Source organism: Euwallacea similis, chromosome 33, assembly GCF_039881205.1.
Source record: "Euwallacea similis isolate ESF13 chromosome 33, ESF131.1, whole genome shotgun sequence".
In the NCBI taxonomy this organism is placed as follows: Eukaryota; Metazoa; Arthropoda; class Insecta; order Coleoptera; family Curculionidae; genus Euwallacea; species Euwallacea similis.
In genome coordinates this window covers 224,997-252,167 of record NC_089641.1, presented here as the reverse complement: position 1 = coordinate 252,167, position 27,171 = coordinate 224,997, and the positions used below count along the sequence as shown (strand labels likewise).

The 27,171-nt window shown below is 36.0% G+C and overlaps 1 protein-coding gene across 1 annotated transcript in view; it reads right to left on the bottom strand.

Annotated features, from left to right (window-relative positions):
* Nucleotides 1-27,171, bottom strand: part of DIP2 (disco-interacting protein 2) — a 110,637-nt gene that overhangs the window by 12,625 nt on the left and 70,841 nt on the right. The window contains exons 6-9 of the mRNA XM_066404141.1: nucleotides 12,829-12,903; nucleotides 9,265-9,402; nucleotides 8,716-8,841; nucleotides 4,811-4,942 (exon numbers count right to left, since the gene is read on the bottom strand). Of these exons, the coding sequence (XP_066260238.1) occupies nucleotides 4,811-4,942; nucleotides 8,716-8,841; nucleotides 9,265-9,402; nucleotides 12,829-12,903 (471 nt within the window). The remainder of the gene's footprint in view (nucleotides 1-4,810; nucleotides 4,943-8,715; nucleotides 8,842-9,264; nucleotides 9,403-12,828; nucleotides 12,904-27,171) is intronic.

Below are 27,171 nucleotides of genomic sequence, written 5' to 3'. Positions count from 1 at the left end.
CGATTTCAATTAACTTTTTTATTAAAAATGCGGTTTCCGACTATGGTAACTCGTTTGAAATGGTGAGGTTGACCGAAGGCGATTTTGGTCCTGGTGATTCATACGCAACGGATCATCGGTTGTAATTCGTGTGTGTCATTATGGTACCAATATCGAATTTGCATTCGAAAATAACTTTTCTTTCTTTGGGGTCTACGCTTTAGGAAATGGTTAACTGTGGTTTACCTAGGTTCGAATCCCGTGGCTGATAAGCATAAGAAGTATTTGTCCATCTTGGTGCTCAATTTTCGGTAGTTATTGCGGTGGACATTTGAAAAAGAAGAAAGGTACGGAAAATGGTATTTACCGCAAACATGAAGCTCTGTGAAACTAGTAGATCTTCAAATTCACGCTCAAGCCAGGAAGAAGAAGATTTTTCAAAACTATTACTGGCCGCACACGAAATGTTCAGTAGTCCTACTTGGTATACTGTTGGGAATGTGGCGTAAATCAATTGAATTTTGATAGATCGCACAGTAGAGATGCATGAAGTAAAAAACATGCAACATGAAATATGCAATAAATACTGCTCGAAGAAATAATAACGCAATTCAATTGATGTCAAATGGTTGTCGCACGAAGTATCGCAAACAAGGCAACGTACGCAAATGTTACTCTGGTGCGATCTGCGTGATAAATCCATTTAGATTCAACTGATTTACGCTATCAGGTCGTTAAGCAGTATTTACTGCATATGTTATAATATACGAGATGCATAAGACAAAAGATATGCGTTGCATGTGTTTTGCCTCATGCATCTCTGGTGTGCGACTGGAATAAAACGGATGCTGAACGAAGTGTCATTCGTCAGAGAAACGCACGCAAAGGTTGTTCTGGAAAATTTCTCCAAGTAATGCTGCTGCATGTCTTATGTTGCACATCTTTCATGCATCCCTGGCACGCGACCAGGTTAACGAAAACGTTTTTAGAAAATCAATTTTGAAATCCTCTGGCATGATAAAGAGGTAGTTTTTCATACGGGTTTTTGTTGGATTCGAGGGATTGGTGGTATTTTTGTGTGAATCTTTTCCTGGGACACTCTTCATAAGGTGCTTGACCATAATATTCCAGACATCCTATAGAATCTTTGAGTGTGATATGAGTTTGTGCATTAAACTCCAGCAAATTGAGACTTAAATAAATAACTATAAATGACCTAAAAGGTTAATTATTTCCTATTAATTAGACTTAATAATCTTGTAGTAAACAAGTTTTTCAGTAATTCTATGAAGATAAGTTAATGACCAATGAAATATTAAAATAACAACAGATTGAGCTTGAGCAAAAAACTGAAAAATTATATTAGTAATAACCAAAAATGACAACCCTGCAACAGTCTTTTGCCACCACAGTTTAATGACAATTAAATGGCGGTGACGTTACTTTGGAGGGTGCTCAACAGTGGAACGGCGTTGTCAGACTTTGCGAATACTATTTAAGTGATGGTAGTGTCTTTGACTTTATACTACTAACATTGATCAAGTCTTATTTTGTGTCCTAACGGCCACAACAAAGCCTATAAACAAAGCATTATCTTGGAAGATATATTAATACCGGATCTATATGCCATTTAATGCTTTTATCATCTTGTTAACCAGATATCGAACTTCTGATAAAATGAGTAATATTTGCCATTAAAACATCCGACACTTGCATTGATGACTTTAATGTGTTGTGGTTGAACCTACGTAAGATTGTATGTAATTCTTAGTATTAGCAATAATTTCTACTAACACAATCGCCTATTATACGTTGTTATCACATTTATATTCTACATATACATTCTAGTCTCACACCCAAACACTACTATTTCGGTTACTTTCTACAACCATAAAAACACTAGTGGTACTCCTAAACCAAACAAATTATCTATTTCAGGCACAGCCTTTCATTCACTTAAGAATTTTATCATTAGGAAGACATTTGGTGAAAGGTATACGAGGTACCTACACAGGATATCCTTTGATAGCAAGACGATACGGGGCCTCACCAGGTAGTAAATCTGGTATATCGAACGGGGCATTAAATTTAGAATCAAAAGCTCCTCAGAAACACCTCAAAAGAGCTACTTTGCATTTGAAAGTGTCCAAAGATGGCATACCTCGAGGTGGAATTCCAATTGCATAAGGTTGTAAAAGACGAGAATTGAACACGCCTACTTTGTCTCGGCTTTTGTAATATGTGATACGAGAGACGAGAGAAAGTACGTCTATAAATCAACGAAATGAATCAGCCTAGAAATTATGTCCTATAGAATGGTTGCTGGTGTCAAATTTAAATGAACGGTTCTGCTTGGTACCGCTCAGGTGTATTGAGTTATGTTAAAATTTCGATTACTAATTGCTTGGCCTGCACTAGACAATGATATAGCTATATATAAAACACGTGGAAGTATGACATGTCATTTTCTTGGTGGATTTAAAATATGAACTGAATCTGAACTAAGTGGATTCAGATTTCGATTTCAAATATTTATTTTTTTAATATGAAAAAATGAAATTAATAAATTAATAGCAGAGTAAGCGTAAACGGCATTGAAATGCCTGACTCACAGTTAATTAGCTGTGAAAACAAAACGTTTTCTTGAGGCAGTGAGTACTACTTAATCTCAGTTAGGTACAAGAACATTATGTTCATAAAACATCAAGAATTTGAAGGTTATTTGTCATCAAGAACGCAGATTGTTTTAAAACGAAAACCATCTAATTTTACATTTTGTATTAATCTTTTTCTTTGCTATTTGAATAGTAGAGAAAAAATACGTCATGAAAGAGGATAATTCGATTTTCGTGCACTCTCACAAATATTTAGAAACTCGAAGATTCCGTATCTCATTAAACAACAACAAACTCTACGAATAGTGAGGCACATGTGCGGAAGAAACATAAACTGATAATACGTTGGTAAATATAGCTTTTCTGTTTGCTTTTTAAATGAGAAATCTATCAAATAACAAACATTTACTATTGGATATGCGGTAGGCATATTCTTGAAGTTCAATCAATTTCATTACTGACTACGTTCAAATATGTGCAAATCATTACCTAATCACCCTCAACACCACATCCAATTTCCACACAACAAACCACGAAACTGAACCGGTACACTCGCACAAGCACACATTAAAATCGGTCACAATTCACTAACGATTACAACAATTCACAGGAACTGACAAACAGATCGTTATTCAACCTTTAACCAATTTTTCACACTTTTGTTACAACGAGCGACCAGTTTCTAATACGAATAAATCCAATAGTCAAATAGTGATACCTTCGTCAGTACCCACTTCGTCTCAGAAATTGCTATATATGAGTTAAGATTGACACCACACTCTCTATTGGCTCGATACTGTGTGTGGTACTGAGACTGCTTCGGTTCGTACTCCGCTTCCCCAGACAGTACGAATGCGTGCGTTCTCCGAACTAAGACAAGTACTGCATGGAGGCTCATGTACTTGAAAGTTAATCATTAATTCAATCATTAGTTATCTTCTATACTGCAAAGCTTTTTAGCTGATATACATCATTTTTCTACTGGGTTTTTGCTGAGATCTCAGTAGTGCAAATGCCAAACCTAATGTTCCACTTTTAAACCATTTTCTAATTCGACATCGACAAATATAGATTAACTGCTGTTAAGATTTTAATTGATTTACAACTATGGGAGCGCTCTACTTTTATATTATTCAATGTTCTTTGTTCATCGGATTACAGGCGGAAATTATTACCAAAAAACCTGTAACAATAACTCATCAATGGAGGTGTGGAATGTTCATTTGGACTGCTTTGTAGATTCGGTTGATAGCGTTTAATAATCTCAAAGGTGGATTTAGTTTACAAAATTACAAATCTTTGAATCGGGGATATTTTGTAATATCTGTTTATTGGGGTAATCAGTTTATTCTAGCCCTGCTTTCGAATTGCATAAAAATATAAAAATCTGTGTTACATTCAGATCAAAGTTTTATTAAAAAAGCACCACCAATTAAAAATATTATTAAAACTCATCGAACTCAGATTTTAATAGTAAAGTTTTTAAATACCCCCGATAATTTAAAGTTAGCTCTCAAGCTTTTATATTCATGTCGCTTCTACGTGTTTAACTTTGTATAAATCTATCTTTGTTTCACATTGCTCACAGCAACTCGCCCGCTACGGCTAGCAACCCACAATACACCAATACATACGGGGGATCTTCGCTAATTTTATAAAACTGATTTTTAAACTACATAGCAATTAGTGAGATTGAACTAACGCCATTTCAGATACGTTTCTTTAACAGTTTTTTATTTTATTGTGCACTTTCCACAGCGGCTAGCGCCGCCAACAAACAATAGATGCTTGCTTATCGGATTACAGAATCCAATTATTAACAAAAAAAAAACAACAACTCATTAAAAGCAAACTCGAAGGCGATTTGAACTATTTAAGATATTAAGCTCGTCTTTGCGAGTTGTAAAGTAGATACTGATTGGGCCAATTATTTTTTTCAATTGAAAAAAACATTTTCTCTTACAGCACCGACTTATCCAACACTGAGATATAAACAGGCTGTTCATTTAGTGTTTACAATTCGTTTGTTCCATTGTTGTCCAATTGAAATATTAAGTCGCACATTGAGTTGTTGAGAGCGCATACGTAAAGATAAAAGAAAGCAACAATGACTTACCATCAGTTTATTGCTAAGGTGCGACTGAATAATTATGAGAGTGATATCACTACCCAAAAACATGATTCACATCATTGCCAGAAAGAAAACATCACTGTACCTGAATCGCGTCGGTCCCTGTCAGGACTTCTTGCCATAACAGACGTTCTCTTTGAGGGCATCGGCATTGAGGGTTTGTGCCTGTTTTGCATCGCTTGAGCCAGGGCTTGTTGGACGGCCTCTTGTCGCACTTCTGTAAATAAAGGGGAAAAGGGGCGCTGAGTTAACGGTTCAAGATAATGTCATCATGTCATGGGGCTAATTTATATGACGAGGGCAACATCTGTTCGCGTTTGGACGAAGAAGACGTTGTTCTGTAATTAGCAAGTCTGTTGGAGTTTTGGGAAAAGTTTTTGTAACTTTAGAGTGATTTTAAAACAATTTTGTTAATTGGAGATTTTTGAGTATGAATGCAACAAAATGCTAAGTGCACCGTAACAGCAAAGGCTAACATTTACTACATACATATACATTTTATTTTAATTACAACTACATTATACTTACTTGCTTTTTGTACAAGCTGAAATTTTCATTGTGTCAGGGCTCTGAGAAACCAGTTCGTTTAAGCGTATCAAAATATCATCAAATATCAATACGAGAATTCATGGGATTCATTCATAAACTTAAACTTTTGGTTTAAGCAACATTAGGCTTTTCCAGGTGACGGCAATTCCTAACAAATTCATTACGCCTCTCAGTTCAATTACCTTTTTCGGCATTTATGTTATTACAGTTCGATTATACAGTAATTTGTAATTTCTTAGTTGTCAAAAACATGTAAACATGCATCCGCTTTTCCGCTAATTTTTTTATTAGACACACAGTTATCTTATTTATTGCTGTCTCATGTATATTTCTATATCAGAAATGATATTACATAATATTAGATAGAATAAAAAGGATAAACGAACAAATTTTTTTTTTTTTAATTAAGGAATCTGCATGTTTCGGTTTTACAGGTTAAATTAAGCAAAGATTTTTACATTCTTAATATATAACTAGCCGAAGATAGAACACTGACGAAAACTATAACATGAATAGTAAAGAATACCAGTATCTTTATATCCTTAATATATTTGGAATGCTACATCATGCAATTTTTTTTCCTTAAGTACTGTTTTTCTGATTTTTAATTTAAGATACAAAGAAACCTTATTTTATTCACATGAGCCGCCTTGTCGGCTTATTGGTTGAGTCTTTGCTCAGAATTTTTTTGTATTATTAGTATATAACCTAAATACTCAATATATAAATTTAATTTACTAAGAAAATTATATGATTCTTGACAATTTGGTGAAAGCGAAAAGTGGCAAAAATATTATCTACACCTTGCATCTGAGATTTAAACTTTATTTTATAATTTTTATGTCTTAAATACTCTTTCATTGATATTTTCACTTTTTTATAAAGTGTAAAAATGAGTAAGCTATTACGATAGCCGGCTGGTTTCGTTTTATTGGTTACGTTATTTCTCCTGTAAATAAACGGAAATTATTTCATTTATATACCAAAAATAATAGTCACCTTGATACATATATGCTGTAAAAACGGTCTTGTGTTGGGAGAATAACACAAACATTATTTGAGGTAAGATTAGCAAATAATAATTTGTAGAATAAGAAATTTCAACAACTATTCTTGACGATCTGGTGAATGATACAGTCTTCAATAAGCTTCATAAACCGAGTTCTTCATATGGATTTTAATTTTTCTATTAATCGAGAATTAAAGGCACCTCAAATTGGATATTCTACTTAAAACGAATTTAAGGAGACTCTCCCCATTAATTTCTCTTTACTCCAGTCTCGAATCCACCCCTCCAATTCTTCATAATTCCTCTGACTTTTAACGTCATCATCGGCCCGTAAAAATCTATTTGCGACATTAAATCATCCGTTTTATAGACTCTGCGATTTTCTTGGTAACAAGGAAATGAAAAATGGGAAAACTCCCGGGAGAAACAAATTGCACTTATTTCCTCTTAAAGAGTGTTAGTTGGAAATCAACTATGAATTTGGCGCATATAAATCTTGACCGCTTTCGTAAGAAGATTTTGTCTCTGGATATTTTTCTCCGACTTCTAATTGGGGAGATTTAAGGGGTGGTTTTTTAAACAATTAAAAAGAGGCCCTAGTAGTAAACATTTTCTGGACGTTTTCTGCTCGTCTAAAACACGAAACCCAGTGGGAGACGGCATTAATCACATTACGTCTTCTCCGGGCTACATTTATATCCCGAGGAATACATCGGCATGAAATGCCTTTTAAATGTAAAGGAATTTCTCCGGGGATGGCAACAAATCGAAGTAAGCTCTAGGTAGTTTAGAGTGAAATTAATATTGGCGAATTTATTTCTATGCTTTAGGCGAGTGGGGAATTTAGTTTTCGTTGCATTAAAAGAAATTACGTTTCTAGTGCACGCTAAGAAGGGTTTCGTCTAAAGTAAAATTTGAGTTTTTGGTTTAACAGCCGAGGTGTTGAATTCAAATGGACATTCGAAATACGTTTCGGCCACAAGCAACGGCCCACAATTTTCCCTCCCACAAGAATGACAACAACGTGGGTGCAAATGCACGTTGTCGTTTGGGATGTAAGCGCCGCCGTCGCCACAAATAAACCGAATACATCTCTGCATATTTATGGAACAGGGCAAACAACTTTACCCTGGAAACTGGAAGCGAACGACATGGAAAAGGGATTCTGTTCACGTGTTATGTACACCTAACGACAATAACGGGATCCCTAAGGGTCGAGGACATTAGTATGGACGACTATATCCTCTTGCAGCGACTAGAAGTGCATACACAGCTTCAGCTGTTACGGTTGCCATTTTACTATTTTACATATACATAGGTATGGATTTGCAACTATGGCAGTCCAGGAAAGCTAACTCGATAAAATTTTATTTCAGAATCAAAGAGATGAAAGCTGAAATATTAACAAAGATTATGTGTGAAGTTTTTAGATGTTGCCAGTTACATTTAGAACAGTGAACAGTTTTTTAAAATGGTACCATCCTGGAAGCGAATTTCTTGGACTCTTTGCGACACCGATACGAACGTTGGCAAACATCGGAATTTTTAAAAATCTTTCTATTGAATGTAACTTCACACTGAAAGTTATCAAACATCCCGATAATTTAAAACTATACTTCACCCACTGTAGCGATCTAACTTTTAAGCATTTAATTTTGTATAAAGCCGTTATTGTTTTGCATTCCCCACAATGACATTCCCTTATTCCTGGCAACATACAATACGTTACAAGATATGAGAAACTTTCGTTTATTTCGTTAAAACGAATATTAGATGAATTGTATTAGTAACAAGTGAGACTGCTTGAGAGACTGAATTATTGTTTTGAGAATTTGAAAAGTTTATTTAACAAACTTCTATAGTATTAAAACATGGAGTTGGTCTGAAATTTCCTTTTAAGCTGATTTTTTACGAAACTACAGTCACATTTTTTTAATATTTAAACAACTTCAGTGACCTATTTTCTACGGTTCTGAAATCTTCTACTTTGCAGCCAATTTTTAACGAAGTTACCAAAGCCATAACTGTTATTTTCAAGAAAACGGAAATTAAAGTCAGTATTATATTTTTTAATACTTTACTCCATATGGAGCTACTCCATATTTATTTATTTTTTTAAATTTTGTATAGTTTCAAATGTTCACAAATATGGCGTGTTGGAGATTTTATATATAGCCAGATGCATTTAGAATACAATGAAATGACAAACAATAGACTCATTTACCACCAACATTTTAGCGGAAATGTAACTTTGTGTAGTTTATAAATGAGCTTATGATAACCGATGTTGTATGAATGAAAGGTCAAATGGCTCGACGTCTGTAAATTGCGAGTAGTACGGCATTGTTTTATGTCAATGTACTTTGAGTCATGGAGGTTGGAATACTGGGTTTTCTCCAGAGGCTAGTAGTAAGTTAAATAAGTCTACTTACCGGAATGGTAACGGCTCTCGTTCCTGGTGAGCCTCCGGTTGCCTCTACGGGCGGCTCTTGCGGTAGCGCTGAGCCCTTGTTTTCCCATTGCAACCCCCGTTTGACCCCCTTGCTCGCTGATATCATCTGCACATGCAACAACACAACAACGATGCTCAGCACATGCCAAAAAAAAATATGAAAAAAATATGGAAAAAATAATGAAAATTTACCAGATAAATATACATCAATAATTATAATAAATGACTCAAAATAAATAACCTAAAATATGAAAATAATAAAAATATGAACTGAGCACACAAAGCAACAAAGAAAGCACATTTAAAGCTGCAGTGTCTATAACTTACCTATCTACAATATGCACACATTTAGGGCAAGTCTAATAATATTCATTTATTTCTAAATCTGCTGAATTAAGGGCATATAGTGTTCATTTACTGGGGCACATATCAGACTAAGGCGAATACAGAACTCGAGGCATAAAAGGAACAAAGCAGCTACTCAAATCAGAACTAGACATAGCTATTTGCCGACACAAAAGCGCTCTACCTGAATGGTAGCGCTTCTCATTATGGGTGACGCGTCGCTGAGTTCGACGTCGGGTATGTTGCTGAGGGTGTCGCTCGCCACCCCGGTCGCCACCCCTACCGCCCCCACTGCCTCCACCACCTTCAGGTTCGCTGCCAGCTAAGCAAAGGCACAAAAGGAGAAGGTTAGAACGTTAGTGGGAAATGTTATTTTGCTTATGTTATCGAAAGATAAAAGTTTCAAATAAAAAATTAGCATTCGAAGAATCAAACTTCCGCACCATAAACGCCCGAATTTTAGAAACAACCACTTCATCGGTATTAAGTTCTCAAGAGGCCGGATCCTTTAATAATAAAGTTAAGACACTGTTTAACTGCTTTATGACTTTGGCATTTAAACCATTATTCAAATTTAAGGGCGACTGTTCGTTTAAAGTCCCTCTGCTAATGGTTCCACGACAGCGGGAAAATCCGGAATTAATTCCGTCACAAAGATCCAACCTTGCGGACTTAATTAAACTTAGCAAAAATTATGCAAAATGTGAATTGCATAATATTCCGTTTGTGCCAAGTGTTCATAAGTGCTGCACCAACTCCAACATCAGATCGTTGTATGGGGTTTAGGGTGCTGCTACCCTCAAACTCTCATCAGGCTTTTTAAGGCTTGCTCTATATGGGAGCTACTAAGCTAATAAAAACAAGGAAGCACTGTTGAAATATTCCAGCTGCTCCATCATGAACTAGAGAACTACTGGCAGGAAAAAGATGGCCAGAGTTAATAACCCACGTTCTCTGCTCTTAATAGGGCCCAGTCTCATGAAGCGTGACTCAGACGTTAGAGATGGGGAAAATAGTTTAACTAAGCCATATTTATCAGGGTAAACGGTATTATAGGATGGCGAAGAAAATTGCAGGGCCATTATCGTATATCAGGGGAAAATTCGAAAGTAATTGTGGGAAAAATAGAGTTGAGAATGCGGATTATAATTTTCTACGACGCTGTGAATACTGGGATAAGCATACATATAAGAGAAGCCACGATCTATGGCCTTTATGAGGGCTTTTTGTACGCTGTTGTGGCATATAAAAATATATTCCTGTATTGTTACATAATCAAGTGGCATATTTCATTTATTATCTTGCCACATACTGAAATCTAAACCATTTCAGTAATCGAGGTAAAGAGATAATTTGATGCCTCTCTCCAATTAATTTTCATTTCCTGGAAATAACTTTGTTAACAAGTGGGTGCTCGACTTAATAAGGATTTAATAATTATCACTATCGGGCTTAATAAAAATTGCTATTGATTCGTTTTTTGTTCGCAATTTAAGCAACTTCGCAGTTTGAGAGGTTTTCACGAAAGTATGATGATAATGGAATTTACTAGCAATACTGGCAATTAAATTTGCTGCTACAGAACAGTTCTCAGTATCTTTTATTTCTGCTTGTTAATAATTTTATTATTGTCAATTTTTATTAACCAAATTAAGAGATCGTTGGTTAACTTTCGTAAAAGTAAAATCCGGAAGGATTTGAGTTTGGCGAAGAGCAAGTTTGAAATTTTTAGCGTTTTCGCAGAAGTAGGCACAATAGATGTGAATTAATAAAATACCAAAGGAAATCTTGAACAAATATCATTTTTAATTTAAACAAATTGCATTTCTTACTTCACATTCAGCGCCCTACTTCTCTCTAAATGCTAAAAATAAAAAATACAAACTTAAATTATTTCTAGCAGAAAATAAATTTTCTGCTCAATTGGTCATTAGGATCCTTCACGAAAGCTCTCTGTGTATCAAATTTGGTTTGAGATGCTTTGCCTGTTCGAAGTATTTTTTGGACTTCGTTATGTAACTCTGAGGGAAAAGAAATGTGTAGATTTGGCATTGAAAAATTCAAGCAGCAGCTAAAATCTGGTAGAAGATAGTTTCTCAGCCCTGGAACAAAGTTTAAATAAAGTGTTTTCTATGGAAGCATTAAAAAATTATTTGCGATTAATGTGATTTTTTTGAAGTAATTTTCTATGAAAATTAAGTTACTGAAAAACTGGTTATATTACCAATGTCTGCTACCAGAAAAATTTGCATGCTTGTGTGGAGTTCAAGAAACTCAAACGCGACACATATTTCTATGGAAATTATCTGGCGGTTAAGTTTGCCAACATTTTAACAATTTTACGCCTTAACAATTTCGCACTGAAATATGGCTCCAAGTTTAAATTGAGCGAAACAACAAATGAAGTAAAATACTGAAGCAGGCCTCGGTTAGAACATTTAGAACTTGAAAAAATCATAATGGAAAAATAAATTGAGCTTCTATATTGCAAATTAAATTTCGGACCTGTAATGTTGTAGATGAACTAATCGTAAAGGGCAAAGTAATGTTAAAGGTCAATGCTTTAACTATCATCACACCTACAGGCATTCCACGTGGATGACGACTAATTCAATTTCATAAGGAAACTGGTGTCATTATCTTGTAAAACCAACCCTTTTATATGTTTTTTTTTTGCAAAAAGGATTGTTTTAACCTCGCCTATTTTTAAAGGTGTCTCCTTTCTATTAAAAGCGACACAAGCATGATCGATTCCTCTCTTGTTGGGCTTTGCATCGATCCCTCCTCCAGTTAAACCATGTAAGAAAGATTCGTTTATTTGGGCCGTTAAATTTTACGGGCTATTTCGCCACTTTTATGTGCGGTATTTTATTGAACGGCTTTATATAAAACCCTTAACCATTTTGTAAGGCATTTGGGGCATGCCACATATACGGGTTTCTCTCCCCAATATTATTTCCGGTACACTTCAGTTATTGCCTACTGGAATTGCCCATAATATACCCACGGGTTGATTTGCACTCCATATGTTATTAACCCATTTCGTAACAAACTAGAATGATAGTTTTATTATTATGTAACTTTGTTAAATAAGCCTTCTCACAGAATTTGCCGAAGCAAACATCATCCTCGTTTCCTTGCAAACTGAGTTAGTTTGGAACGTGATTAGTTGGGTGCTAGTTATGCAGGGGCTAACGCTAATGTTAGCTTGGGATATGATTACTTTCAATTTCTTCATCCTATAGGTCGTAAGCCCGCATGAGGTGTTTCTCCAAGGGGATTACCTGACACAATTATGGGATTTGCCATGTTCAATGACTTTGTTAACTGCTTAAAACGACAGCGTAGTTCTAAGGATTAATTAGGTGCCTCTGAGAGTCAATCAAACTAGTACAATATCACATTTCATTTGGGTGATCAAACCTTTAGTCCGCAATGGTGATTTTATCAGCCTTATGAGGGTAACTCAGGGTTATACGGGGCGGTCCTCATCTATTGGGTCAAACTTTATACACATATTCTTCAAGCAAAAATATTACGATTTGGTAAAATATGTCCTCCACGAAAATTGACAGTTTTCGATGTACATTTTTGCAGTAAAAATATGTGGATGAGGTTTGAACCATTAGATGGTAATCATCCTGCATAATTTTACTCACGTATTACAGACAGAAACTTCTATATTTCTAGATCGGTAATCGTCAAGGGGGTATTATGCATATGTATATTAATAGATGTTAATACTTACCGGAGTTTTGTTTAGGCAGATAAGGTGTGAGTAGGCGTGTCCTTTTCTTTTCATACCCCTTTTGTGTGATATCGCCTGAAACAATAAACATTTATAAATTTAAGCTTCGTTAAGAATTTAAATATTGGCAATGAAACAAGGCAACCATGCAACGTTCTTTTGTTTTTAAAACGTTATTAGTTTATACGAATGTGATGTCAAGTTGGAGACTACCAGAGGATCAACAGTGATGCCAAATTTTGAAATAATCTCAAAGAAGAGGAATATAATATTTAATAGAAAAGGAATATTCAATATTCACACACTTACCTAATTTGGATTAGTTTTAGTTTATGTAAGTATATATGCATAATATGACCTGATTCGTTCCGTGATACCGAATGAATGCTATTCTCTTTTTTTCCAGATGTAATTGGGATATAAATACTGCTTTCCTTATAAAATAGTGTCCATAACTTCCTAGGAAATAGAGTATCATCTAGGAATTTTATTGCTAATTGAGTGTGGTGGACCAGAAGTGTCATTAATTGCTACATAAACAAGAATGACGATTCTGGGAAATTCGAAAATCCCCTTTAGTTAGCTCTCCCCATTGCTACAAATTTCTCCGAATGTTCACTTTGCCTCAACCCCATTACACCACTGATCAGGTTAACTAAGCATCGACCTATATAGAAACGTAAATCAGGCTTCTGTTTACTTAGACCCAAATGGTCCATTGAGATATCTAAGACTGAGTGGTAGTAGAACATACAGGGAGGATGTAACATTTTATGAAAATTTATTGCAGCCATATTGGCCTCCGTGTGCTCTCTATTCCTTCACAGTTGTTTATAGCTCTGCAAAAAGTAGAAGCCTAAATAAGAAATTTATTTTAAGTGAGTTATGGAACTCATAAATTCACATTTACAAGGTGGTTTGTCTGCGATATCTTACGGTGACACTTTTTGATGGAATCACTAAAACTTTCGTTTTAGATTATTTCTTATAATGAATAATGGAAGTGCCGTAAGTATTATCAATACAATAAAAGCCATCTTTGAGAAGGGAGGTAAATATTTGCAGGTTCTATATTAAATCCCAACTTTTTCGTCCGAGATGGAGCGGATTAAAAGAAAAATGAGATTGAAAAAGTTCGCGCAAATACGAAAGCTTCTTGGTCTTCCAATTTAATTATTTTCTTGAGGAAGTATCGATGGGAGAAAGTTGTCAAGAGGGTAGTGTTTATTAAAAAACTTAGTAGCTGAATAAGTTTTTGTTTAATCGCCACAAATGATAAATCTATCAACCTACGGATTCAGTGTTTGGCACAGCCAATACTTTGGTAATTATTATATTAAGAGGTTGCATCCTAGAAACGTTTCAATTTTAACTAGGTTAAGACCAGTTTAACCATCACTCTATCCAAAACTTGCCAAATTTCCACGGACTTGCATGGTCCCTTGAAATATCGCCCCTAGAGGTGTATTCTTACCCACGTAGCTACGTAACTGACCTCGGCCATAAACAACCGGCCACTGTCCAGTGAAACAACGAATATACCCGTAATCAATTCCAATAAACGTCGGTTGCAAAACGTCCTGTCAGAACGATTCCTGGATTTCTCCATAACTCGATTTCCATGGGCCGAGTTAAGCCACGCGAATACAAATTGGGTTAGGTGCGGAGAAGTAACTCAAGAGTTGTTTAGAAAATGACAGGACGCTTAACTCTGAAAATGCCACATGGTAAGTAATTTGAGGGAACGGATGAAATCAAGTCAGACAAATTGGAAACAACTAAATTCCCTAAACTGTCCCATTTCCGGGCTCAAAAACGTCGAACTACAGAGAAACTGGCACGTTGCAATGGAAACCTCTCTGATTTCTCAAGAGAAATTAAGCGCATTCACTTAGTGAGAGTAACGAACCGGAACATGTCGAACTAACTTGCTTGGTAGCGCTAAATGGGCTCGTTAGGATGAGTGACAAATACACATTTCGAATTTTAAATAAATGATGGGTCATGGTAAGGCTGATTCATATCATTTTCTTGTATCGGAGACAATGCGGAAACATGGAATATAACGATGAATAATATGGCGCAGACACTTGAAGCAAAATGCAACATCTTCAACTCCTGAATAAATGTGAATTGCTCCCTAGAGCTCAATTATTAATGTTGCGTAAACTTTAACATCAAGTTGGTTTCCATAGTTATCAAGGATCTGAACAATATTTAGGGTTATTTCAACGGTTTCATGGAAATTAGTTCAGATAGTGTTAGTATCGGCCTTTACAGAGGAATAAGTTCAAAGCCCACTGAAAATGATCAAATCCGGATTAAAATCGCAGAAATTTAGGCGAAACTAAGCTGAATTATCTTGCCACGGCAAAAGTGGATTCTTGGCGATATCACTACGTTTTCAAAAACAGGGTAATTTAGGCTAGTCGGGATCATACCAAATCTATATCAAACTAGCAGAAATTTCTTACTTTGGAAAGAGGAATCTTTTAATTTCGAGAAAGTGAAATCGTCCCAGCAGCGCTGGGGTCTACCCTCGAAATGTTATCCAAATCGTTTCGTCTTCGAAATATATCGATACGTCGTAGGTATTTTGATGAATTCTTGTAATACTCTGTAAGAAGTTTTATAAAAAACTTGTTTTTGGGACCTTCTTTGAGGTATTAAGGGCGCTTTCGAAAAAAGTTCTAATAAGGTTTCCTTTGTAATTTGATGGGCTCTACATGTATACAAAAGGAGATCAACTTTTTATCAAACACTCTGTATAATCACCTTTTTTGAATCTATCTTAATGATGAGGTTTCTCTTTTTAAAATCCCTTATAGATTACGTTTAAAGTTATAACTCACGGTCGTAGCTTCCAATGTTTAACTTGGGAGAATCTTGATATATACAAAGTGTTTTACTATACATATAAAACTTACAATGTTTAGGGAAACTGTATGCAAACAAACAAGAGAACAACTTTTCACGTTTCGCTCAAGTTTTTAGAAGATATATCTACTAACTGGGACAATATTTATTTTCATCACACGGCCTTAATAGATGATTGAATTTTTAGCATTTAATTGAAAAGCTGAGTGCTCGCTGTTTGCTACAGTCATCAGTATTGAAAACTATAACGTTATTCTCTCGAAAATGGCTAAAAACATCACTACCTTAAACGAATAAATTTGATCAAATTCGCGGTCTAACAAGGTAATGCCAAAACCCATTATCCATCCTTTTCATACAAAGTGATGCAATTTGTTTCCGAAGTTGCAATATCATATCAATTTATTTTTCCAATACTTTGTGATTGATCGAAAGAACCCTCACGAGTGATTTTATCGCTTATCTGTCATCTCTCCAAGAATCTAGATGACTCGTGTTTGAACTTATAGAACATATAAAATCATCTCGAGCATAATTTCGCACACGTGTGCCCGATTTAACGGTGCAAAGTCGCAGAAACTTGTGGGAATTTTCGTCGCCGAATAAAACTTTCTTTAGATAAAGTAAAACGAGCACAATAGTTGCTTTGTTTGCATCAGAAAAGAGACCGGCATGAATACATTTGAAGGGCGCAGTTTCGCCCTCAGCAGGAAAACTTTAATATTTCATAAGTAAATCTCCGTATATATGCACTTGCTTGTTTGGGTTACTACAGCAGCTTTTCCTTAAAGAAGAACCTCACGTCAGTACAATCAAAATATGGCCCTTTTACCGCCGTCCCGTGTGCGTGTGTTTTGAAGAAAATACGTGCACAAACAAAAAGATTATCCGGCTTAGGAAGGCAAAAACTGTGTTCTCCCGGCTTTCAGTTTGGGTCCCAAAGAAGATTAGGTGCCGCACCTTCAGAAGCCCTTGGTGGTGCTTAGTGCCGTATCGAGCCCATAACTCATCGAGAGGGGTCGATAAAGTGAGGGGTTTAAAAAATATATTTATTTTGTGTAGACTCTTTTCGATGCAATGTAAAATTGCCGACATACGCTGAATCCCGGGGGCAATAAAAATATTCGCCATGGAAGGGTCTTACTACCACAAACAAAATGACTAGCGGCCCGGACAAGATTTATCGGGAAAATTCCGAAAATGTCCGGGAGATTCTTGCGGAACTTTCAATTTAATCTTTATTAAATTTCCCATTTGTCGGTCTTTGGATGAATTACCGAGAATGTATCCAATTGGCAAAATATAATCCTTGAAGGCCTAAAAATGAACTGATTTTAGTTACAAGCCAGTTTCAAAGGGTTTCTGGAAGGGCCATTATGTCTCGAGAGCTCTTATCGTATCGCAGACTTCTGTAACGAAATAGCACAACCAAAGTTTCCCATAAAACGTCTCCTTGGTTAATACATAACTCACGAAGTTCAATAAGTGGCGTTGCAGCTAAAGTTTTTGAAGTGAACTTCCTTACGTTAGTTGTTCAAAAGATAAAAGTTACTGATGTTAAACCGTGCAATTAATATTAAACTTGCGTTGCTGATTCACCGGAGGCAAATTTAAAAGCTTTGCTATCAGTCTCACAGGCGTGCCCTTAAAACGATATTCCAACTCCCCTGCGATCAGCCCACCTCAAACTTGAGCCCTACCGTAAATTATCGATCTGGAATGAGGTTTTTTCCGCCTTTATTCTCCAAATTGGGCCTTAACTTTTTTGCACGACTATCATAAAAACATCCCACACTCCATTTGAATTTGAGAGAATCAATTTAAATTTAAATTGGCTCGAAAATAGGGCTGAGAAAACCCAATTGGGCAAAATCTGATGATTACCAAAAAAATAATATTAGTGCCTTATTGTTATATGAGCTACATCCATCTGCTCATATGGCGAAAGTTTCACGTACCAAGCACAGCTCGCCCTCTGAAGGGCACTTGTAATATATACAGCCCCGTCTCTTCAAAACTTACATTGCGATTATTCACTCTTTGAAGTTTAGGGCACATCATTGAGTTACCTTCGCATGTAGGGCATTGGAGGAAACTTGGTTGCCGTTGTTGGGATATCAAATCAGACGAACTTCAGTATATTGTTACGTAACTTTACTACATTTTGGTATTCATAATTAAAAGTTAACAGTAAATTTCAATAAATAAACTCTCATTATTTTCATTGGAAAGTGAAATTACGTTTGCCTTTCGAGCATATTTCGATAGAGAAATATAGAGTCAATACGTATAATACAGCTAATTATCCAGAGAGGAATAATAGGGTCCCCGTTGTGCGTAAACAATGATGGAATTTTGGATGACAATGAGAGTATTTGATGGGATTCATTTCACTCATTTAAATAACTGCTAAAAATTTCATGTGACAGTAATGGTATTTTTGCTTTCTTTACAGACTTCACCAATTTTTCACAATTTTCCGGCTGCAGCCTTCTTATATTTTCTTCTCCTGAGAATTAATTTTAGATATAAGCTCAATCGCTTGTGATTCCTACCTGAGTGACCTCCCTGAGAACTGGAGAGAATGCTTCCCGCGTTCTTAGTAAAGACTAATGGAAATTCCTTAGAGGCATATTTAACGAAGGTGAAAAAATAATGAACCCTGTGTCTCGCTAAAAGGAGGTCTCTTCTTCTTAATTAATGTCACCCTTCACCTAAAGGCAGGGTTTAAATTGTTAAAGTGGATCGTTTTTCCTTCTCTTAGCTTCAATAGATAATTTACGGCCGTGCCTTTAAGGGATGAGATGGGGGATAACTCAAGTTTTGATCGCCCTCATTAGGAGACTGAAACCAACATTAAGAATACACACTGTTGTCAGGTAAATATTTTTTGATAACAGACTTTTAAAGCAGGGTTTTTGTGTGTTGCATTCAAATCAATTTTCCCTCGTAACAATGGCAAAAAATCAATGCAGAAAGATTGCTAATAAAACTTGGCTTTTTAACTAAAATTAGATCTGAAACCCCTCGTTCAATCCCATTAATACGAAACTTTTCTCGAGCAATCTATTATTCGCGCCTGGCTGCAACAAATTTTCATCTGATCTAACTTTGTATTTCCCGATAACTTGCTAATAAAACGGATTTTTAATCAAAACTTTCGGGCTTAACTGATGAACGAACCATATTTCCTCAGAACTGCCCTCCAACTATAGCGTTACGAACTCGATCTATTTTCAATAATTAAAAAGTTTTAATTTGGTTTCGCCTACTGTTTTTTCCCCACTTTTGAGGTCTGCTTCTAATTTAAAATCATAAACAATGTTTTTCTGGATTTTATATTGGCTTCGTCTTTAAGTCATTGCTTTTCGACATATAAAAGGAAATTTCCCCCTTTCAGGAACCATTCCTTATCTATCCAAAACGTATGCTACGGGAGAGCGAAAAAAGACATCATCCACAGGCCCCCTGGAGATGGAAACTTTTCAGACCTTTGCGAATGACATCGCAGAACGAGCACGAACACTTTTCTTAGCATTTCCTATCAACGGAAGAAATTAGATAATGGAGGAAACATCTGTGGAGGACAGCCGAGGTTCACATAGGTCTTATAATTGTGTATGACAGTGGCAAAAACGTAGCTATTTTATCTCAATTTCTGGAACAATTATGACGAAGATAACACCGCTCTGACATATCATCTTTTTCCTGCTACTAATACCCCTAGACCCTTATCATAAATAGCCTCTCGACTAACTAACTTGAGACAAATTATTAATAGCCCAAAAATGATTAATGAGTTTATCAAACCGCAGACTGCTCAATGAGGAGAATGTCACAACTGGCAACAGAGGCCAGTTATAAATCAAAATATGGGTCTATCGCAGTTTCAAGAGAAATAGTTATGCAGCCCTGCGTGAAGTTAAGGGATATTTACACCGATTGCGAATGAATTATTATCCCAATTATTATCATAACTCATGAGTGTATGACCATTTTCAAATAAACTTCGACATTAATCACTTCTCCGTCTGTTTGTCTTCCTCTGTTGTCTAATCTGGCAAGTTTTAAAGTAAAACGATTGACAGCTTTAATTATCTTGAACAGTTTCCAGGCCCTTCATTTCCCCCGATCTATAACGGATATGAATCTGCATTCTACCCTGCAGAGTAACTCTTTAAAATTCCATCTTTTCCTGAATACCAAGCAGGTGCAATTTCTTATCGCCTGACTGAGTGCGTGTATTTGCATGTTTTATCCATGAGTGCGAAGTCAGTTGCTCCTAGTGGAGGAGTTACAAGTGATGTAAACTTAAGGTTTAAATAAACGTTCATATTTTTGTCTTTCGAGTTAAGAATCACAAAGTCAGCTTACCTAAGGCGAACATAAATAGTGAAGAACTTTCTAGAAACATTGGCAACTTTGCGAGGCGTTTGACAACGTCAAATGTAACATTAAGTTCCTATAATGAGATAGCTTGGCAGAAACAAAAGATAGTTGCGCGGTTGCCATTAATCTGAACTAAATTGTCTGGTTGCATTTTAAAAACAGTCTTTTTTGTTTGCCATAAATTCAGGTTTAAGGAGATATTTAGTGTCCGGGAAAATAGCCATCGCCTCCGGTAGCTATCCGCACCTATTTGCATTCATTAAAATGTTTGTCCAGACTTCGTCGCGACAGCTCTAAGCGATCAACAGCGTTCAGACAATTTGCCCTTATGACCTCCCCTAATTGGATTAAGTGAATGTTACTTTGCCATGTCCTGTTTGCCTGGGATGTGTCCCAGGATAAATTCAATCCGTGCGTATCGTATGGTGGAAAATTATGTGCATGTTATCATCGGTCATTTGCATGAATTGTGACTAGAGGTTTACGCTTCTTTAAGTTAATGCCCCTAAATCCGTTATTTAAAAAGAATTTTTCTCCAAGTTTCTCTAATAAAATAACCGAAGTTTCTCTTGAGGTTTAACTAGAATTAACCAGAGTTCCGCTTTATTAGCTTGATTCGAGCTAGTTCTGGTTAAACCAACTTCCACAGGTCAGGGTTTTGGCATCCTTTATATAGTGTAAATTGCATTATGACGTCAGCGAGTATGCGATCTTAATAAATATTTTTAAAATTTCGTGCAATTTCGCAAATTGTAAATTTATAGAAATGTTGAACGCAAAGTTGAATTGGTTCTTATTAGTGTAGGAATAACTTTATAGAATATCCGTTAACTAAGTAAAACTAAAGCTCGCCTTGAGTGCAATAACGAAGGATTTGCAGAGAATAGCATATATCTCCTTTACTGGTCCTTAGAGATTTGTTCCTATTCAGCGCACTGAGCAAATCTTGCAGTTGCCCGTCTTAATAAAAGTTTCGCATTAAAATTGAATACGAGAGAGAGCATTTAATATGTTTTCAATGAAATTGCACCTACTAGCAGAAAATTAACTTTATTTTCAGATCATTTGCCGCTGAAAACGACTTTTTTCCGCGAAGTCCATTTACGTCGGAAGTTCTTTAATTGGTGGTTCGGGATAGATGCTTTGGATCGTTTAGTTCTCGAAAGACAAATGGTCCTCTGATCTGAAAAACAATAAAGCAAACTAATAGGAATTAGGCTAGTGATTTACTTCACGTCATGACAATAGTTTCTTTCGATGCCGAATTAAGAGAAAAGTTTTGAAATGTAGTATATCATACAGCACTCAATTGTGATAAAACAAACTTTATTTGGGTTAAATTTTGGACCAGTTAGGAGCAATCCAGACAATAGAACGTAGTTTTCTATCGGGTCTCAGGATGCAAAGGAAAAAGTAAGGCCTTTATTTAATGAAAGCCGACTTAAAAACCCGAAGGAGGTTTTCAGAAAACGTTTGCCTTTCGTATTAAGGAAATCAGTTCAAAATCAGACTATTTACGTACCCACTTTCAGTCCTTTGGCTGCGTTTTAATTTATTTCCAAGAATTGCGAGGAATTATTTAAGCTGACTGAATCTTTTGTTAATAAAAAAAGTCAGAGAAATTATATATTGTTTAAATTCTAACTTTTATTAATTATCCTTTTATTTATTAAATATTATACATGGTGTTCCAGTAATTAGTGCAGGACAGTGCTCTCACGTGTTGAGAAACAATACACTAGTGGATACAGAATTTCAGACCTGGTCGTTATCGGTTTCGTAGTTGCTTTTGTTTCCCTTCTTTCCAACGACGGTGTCTTACCAGAGGATATTTGCCTAGGACTGCCTGATGACTGCCAAGAAGCACGAAACCTGTAACGGCCTGGCCTGAGAACGATGCAGCGTGGAATGTTTCTCAACACGGAAGAGTAATTTCCTGTGCTCATCGTGAAAGTTAGTGGAATTTATTAGTCAGCAAGTATTTATTTTTCTTCAAAAGTTATTGAGAAAAACAGTATAATTCAATCCTGGATGGGATGTTAGCTCTCGGATTAGCGGTTCTTGTTTCCCTTCTTCACAAGTAATATTCCATGGATTATGGGACATCCTGTATAATACGCATTCAAGGTAAATTCCGAGGAAAATTCTAAAGAATATTTCAAAATTGACTTTCGACTTGGATAATTCCGTAAGGATTTAGTCGAAAAGCTGCACGAAGAAGAACACATCCTTATGTGGGCCTTTGAGATTTGTATTTATCCTTAAACTAGGTTTTAATTTTTGACATTAGGAGTTTTCAATCTCGTTCGGAGGCACAGATACAGGGCAAGTAAAGTAACTTTTTAATTTCGAAAGTTTACAACTTTATTGCTTTTACTATCGAGCGCCCTTACTAATACATTTAGTTGCTAACTACCTATAGAATGTAGTATCTTTTTCAACACCCAAATGACTTTACGCAACTTCCCATGAGACATGGAGAGCATTATTACCTGCCTACGATGAAAAATACGTTATTAGTCCTAGGGGATTGCCGTTCATTCCTCAACTGAGACAACCAGTCTGAGTTTTCTAGACTAACAAGAGCACAAGAGAAAATAGAATAAATTCAGCCAAGTCTGGAGCAGTTATTTATGGAAGTGGGATAAATAAATCTTTGTCGAGGCACTTGGTGGATATAATAAATATTTGCGGCAGTTTTTGTCACAAAAATGTATAAAAATTGATATAGACATACATACGAGCGAATAAAAAAATAAAACATTGTCCATCTCAATGAATGGAGATACAGGGAGGGGTAATCAATTAAAGACGACAGTAATTCAACCATCCATTTTCCAAATGACTTTTCTCGCGATTTTTATGCCTCGTTTCCGTTTTTCATTGACCTTGTTTCACACGCCTTCTCCCCAATGTGACACCTAAAATGTAAATTTTAATCCTTGCATCTCCCCTTTTCGCGTCTGGTACAATTTAACATCCGTCAAATGGAGTTCACGTGTCCCAAGTAAGTTGTTACGAATCTGTTTATCGAGGGGAACCCCCTAAGGAGGATCAAATATTTTTTGCAAACAAGGGACAATTTTATTTCTAGTATCCTTTCAAGCGTGTAAAAATTGAAAGCTAAATTCCTTGGAGAAAATTCCAGACTAAATGAATGAAAGAACCAGAGCTTAAATTTATCTCCGACAATTAAAATTCTCATTTAAATTTACTTTCAAGCGATTTCGAGATTTCTCAGAGTCCAAAGACCTTGACGCAACAAAAGGTGAATCATTAGTTCTTGAATTATGAATAGAAAGTCCTCGTAAACTTGCACCTTCAAATTGATGTGCCAACCCTGTCGCCTAACAACTTCAGCCCTCAAAGTAAATAAGGACGATATTTCATCCTGTCGAGCCGAGTTGGGATTTTAATTCGACTCACTTTGACTTATTTACGAGCCGATTGCTCCGAATTGAATAGTCGCCAGACTTTCGTACAACTTGCTCAGAATTGATCCGAATGGGTCATTGCAGTGGAAAGGGATTGAGGTCGATCGTGCCTAATCGGCGTTTCACGAAACGCCTGTTTCGGCGATTTCACGTGTTGAAAGCTGCTGGGAATTTCGTTCATAAGCTGCAGCCGTTGGATAAGTTCTCTTGATAAAGCTGCAGGTAACGGGTTTGTTGCCAGGAAAACTTCCGAGTATTTTTCCAATTGAATTAAATAAACTGGAATAGTCTCAGCTTGCGAAATGGGAAGAGACAAAAATGCTCTTTAAGCTCCGAATCGAACGCTTACGTCAGATTACTCAAAATCGAGGTTTCTTGAAAAACTTGCGAGTCGAGATGTAAATTAATACATTTTTTTAATATGATGATTTCTAATTAAACCTTAAAACGGTATCTTTTAAACAGATCTCTCTCAGAGACTAAATAATGTATTATTTACACCCTGTATGGCAAAGGCACAACTAGCTAAGGGTACCGAGGCATTTCCATTCGGCGAAGTTAAATACTGCATAAAACCATAATAAAAAAAAATACTTCTTAAGAACGGTCCATTTTATCGTCACCGACCAAGAGTGCCTTTTTTTAGCTTAAGGTTGAGTGCCTCTGAACAGTTATTTATGGAATAAGTACGTAAAGTAATGTTTTATGAGACGAATCAGTTTATGGCCGAGCGAGCTTACGAGCGAGTCCACAAATGGAGGAGTCGAATGAAACGTTACTACGTACGCGTTACGTACAACGTCTTATGCACGTTTTCATGTTAATTTGGTGATAAATTAACATTTAGAAGTCAATATTGAAATATTTCCAAAATACCTTAATGCCTATTAAAAGGAATTTATGTCCGTAAGTCAATGTTCAGTTGTTGTTAGCTGTGCCGTAAACACGCCCAGTACCAGTTGTACAACGTACAAACATCAGTTGTTGGTTGGGTCATAACGAGTTGGTGAGTTAAAATTAAACCTATTCAGCGGTTAATGATTAACCACTTTCTCAATAATTCGCAAAGAAGTATCTTATACAGGGTGTAACATAAGTGGAGGTTTTCCTTTTAACACGACATAGACCTCAAAAAACTAAGCAATATTTTTATATAACATTTTCAGTTTTTTTTTCGAAATCTTAAAAACAACCAAAATCTGCGCCTATGAAAGTTTTAATAAGTACCATATCTTTAGCTGCTGCTCACTCCGGGACTGACTACAAAAAGTATTCGAAATTGTCGCCATTGGTTTCATTTGCACAAATTGTCGCTCGCCTTATTCACGACTCTGTACATGTTGTTAGAAGAGATGGTTTTTTTCTGATTATTTCTTATGCAATAGCATTGCATAATGGACAATAATTGTCAATTTAATGGTATCAATAGTAATAGTTTATCAAAATAACACCTAGAGCTAAATTTCACGACTGATTTTTAAGCGACGTAGGTAGATTGCTTAAAAACGGTAAACATTAAATGTTTTTTGCGTTTTTACAATAACTGATCATTTTTGGTGGGACATTTTATTTTTTTTACATTGAATTTACTATTTTATGCAGGAATGGATTGAGATTTTATACACAAATTTATTAAAACTCATCTGCACTTATTTCGTTTTTTTTTTTAAATTTCCAAAAAATGTTATACAAAAATATTGCTTAGTTTTTTGAGGTCTATGTCGTGTTAAAATGAAAACCCCTACTATGTTACATCCTGCATTAGCACTATTTTTCCATATTAGATCGCTGAGCTGAGAAGCTTCAAATTGCGCCACTTATCCACAACAGTAGACAGTTGAGCGAAATATTTTTGGCGTTTTTGTAATTTTTTTTACGGAACAACGTTATAAATTATCCATCCCTTTGGAAAAAATTAAAACGATTTCTTTTAAAAATTCAAATTCGCTCCTGCGGCATGGGGCGACATCAATTAAAACATCCCCTTTCTAAAGGACGCCGTCTATTCATATCGGTCCATTATTATATTTTTTAGATTCGTTAAACATTTTTGCAATGCTTTGCTTTCATAAATCCAGGATGATAATCGTTATCTCTGGAATGAACCGGAGAGACAATGAAATGTTATACTGACAATTTCAGTTGCTGTTTTTTTTTGGTTGTTAAGCCTGAAATATCTGACTAATTCTTTCTCGTATTATCTTGGAATAAATGCATATAATATGTCTCAAAGTCTTACTTTCACTATTAATAGAGACCCTCTTTATACCTAAACTTTAGACCACGATTACTCATCCGCGAAAGGCATTATTTATTTCGAAGTTTTCAGCCAGCATTATCGTCGAGATACGCTAATGGCGTTCTTCGCATTATGAATCGAGGAAGGAAGAGAACAGGGCTGGAGTGGGGCGGAAAATAATGGCTTTCGGCCCTATTATCTCTCGTAATATGGAATTTCCGTTTGGAACTTCGAAGGTGGTTGTTTATGGATGTGCTAGTGCTTTTTTAATACTCAGGCGAGCATTTTTACAGGTTTAAACTCTGTCCATCGGCTACTCTAAACCGGAAACCAGCCCTTAGGAAGCATAAGAAATCACTTTTTTATTTGCTGATTGAAGGGTATTTCGTAAGGCATTTGTCAAGCTTTTGGATCGAAGGCGCTTACGTTGTCGTGCTCCATTATGGAAACCATGATTCAGTGACTATTTTACAAATTTCAAATAACACAGAAGATAGGAAAGGAAAGGTTTTCCTCTCGACATTTAACGTTTACATTCGCTTTCCGACACTTTTGATGGAGTTTTGTTTTAAGCGGCACTTAATCGAACTGTCCAGAAACATCCAGTTTGAGCTGAAGCTAACGTAAAATGCACAGTGCACTTAGTCAGTTCAGATAATATTCAGCTGCTCACTTCAGTCAATCTTTAAAAAGAAGAAATCGTAATCAGGGATGGACTGGACAGGATGGCTGAGAGGCGATAGTCATCAGTGCCAAAAGTGACTTTGGCCTTCAAGATATCCCGATGTCGATCGAAACGATGCACTATACAGGCTGCCTCAGCAAACCATTATTTCTCAAGTTTATTTTCGAATCTATTATTCGGACGGTTCAATCAAGAGACAATCAAAAACATATTTAACCAAAAGGAAAATTCTTATTGTGATTTATCGAGTTAAGAGTTGGACCCTTCAAAAGAGAGTGCTGATATTGTGGTATTGTGTCATGTTTTGTTGGAGAACTATCACTGAGAGCCTGATAGTTTCCCAACAAAACAGAAAGAAGCAAGCTTGCATTTACTGAGAAAACTGAAAAAGACGTCAGACATCAAATCCTCTCTGAAATTGAAACCTAAATCTGGAAACTTCCGATTTGCATCCAAAAACTGATTTATCGAGGTTCTAATGGGTTGATTTACAACTCTGGCCGATTGCGTATCTCTTCTCCCGAGAACATGTCAAATATTTAAGCCCAAAACGGGAAAATATTTCAGTAGCTGCTCCATTTCAAATGAATAAATCAGGAACAAACTTGATTCGGGCGACACGTAGAAGCCCCTTGATTGACGTTTATTCAAGCAGGAAGTGAATAGAGACGCTTTTCCTCTCGGAATTTCAAATTTACATCTACGATCCGACAATAGTA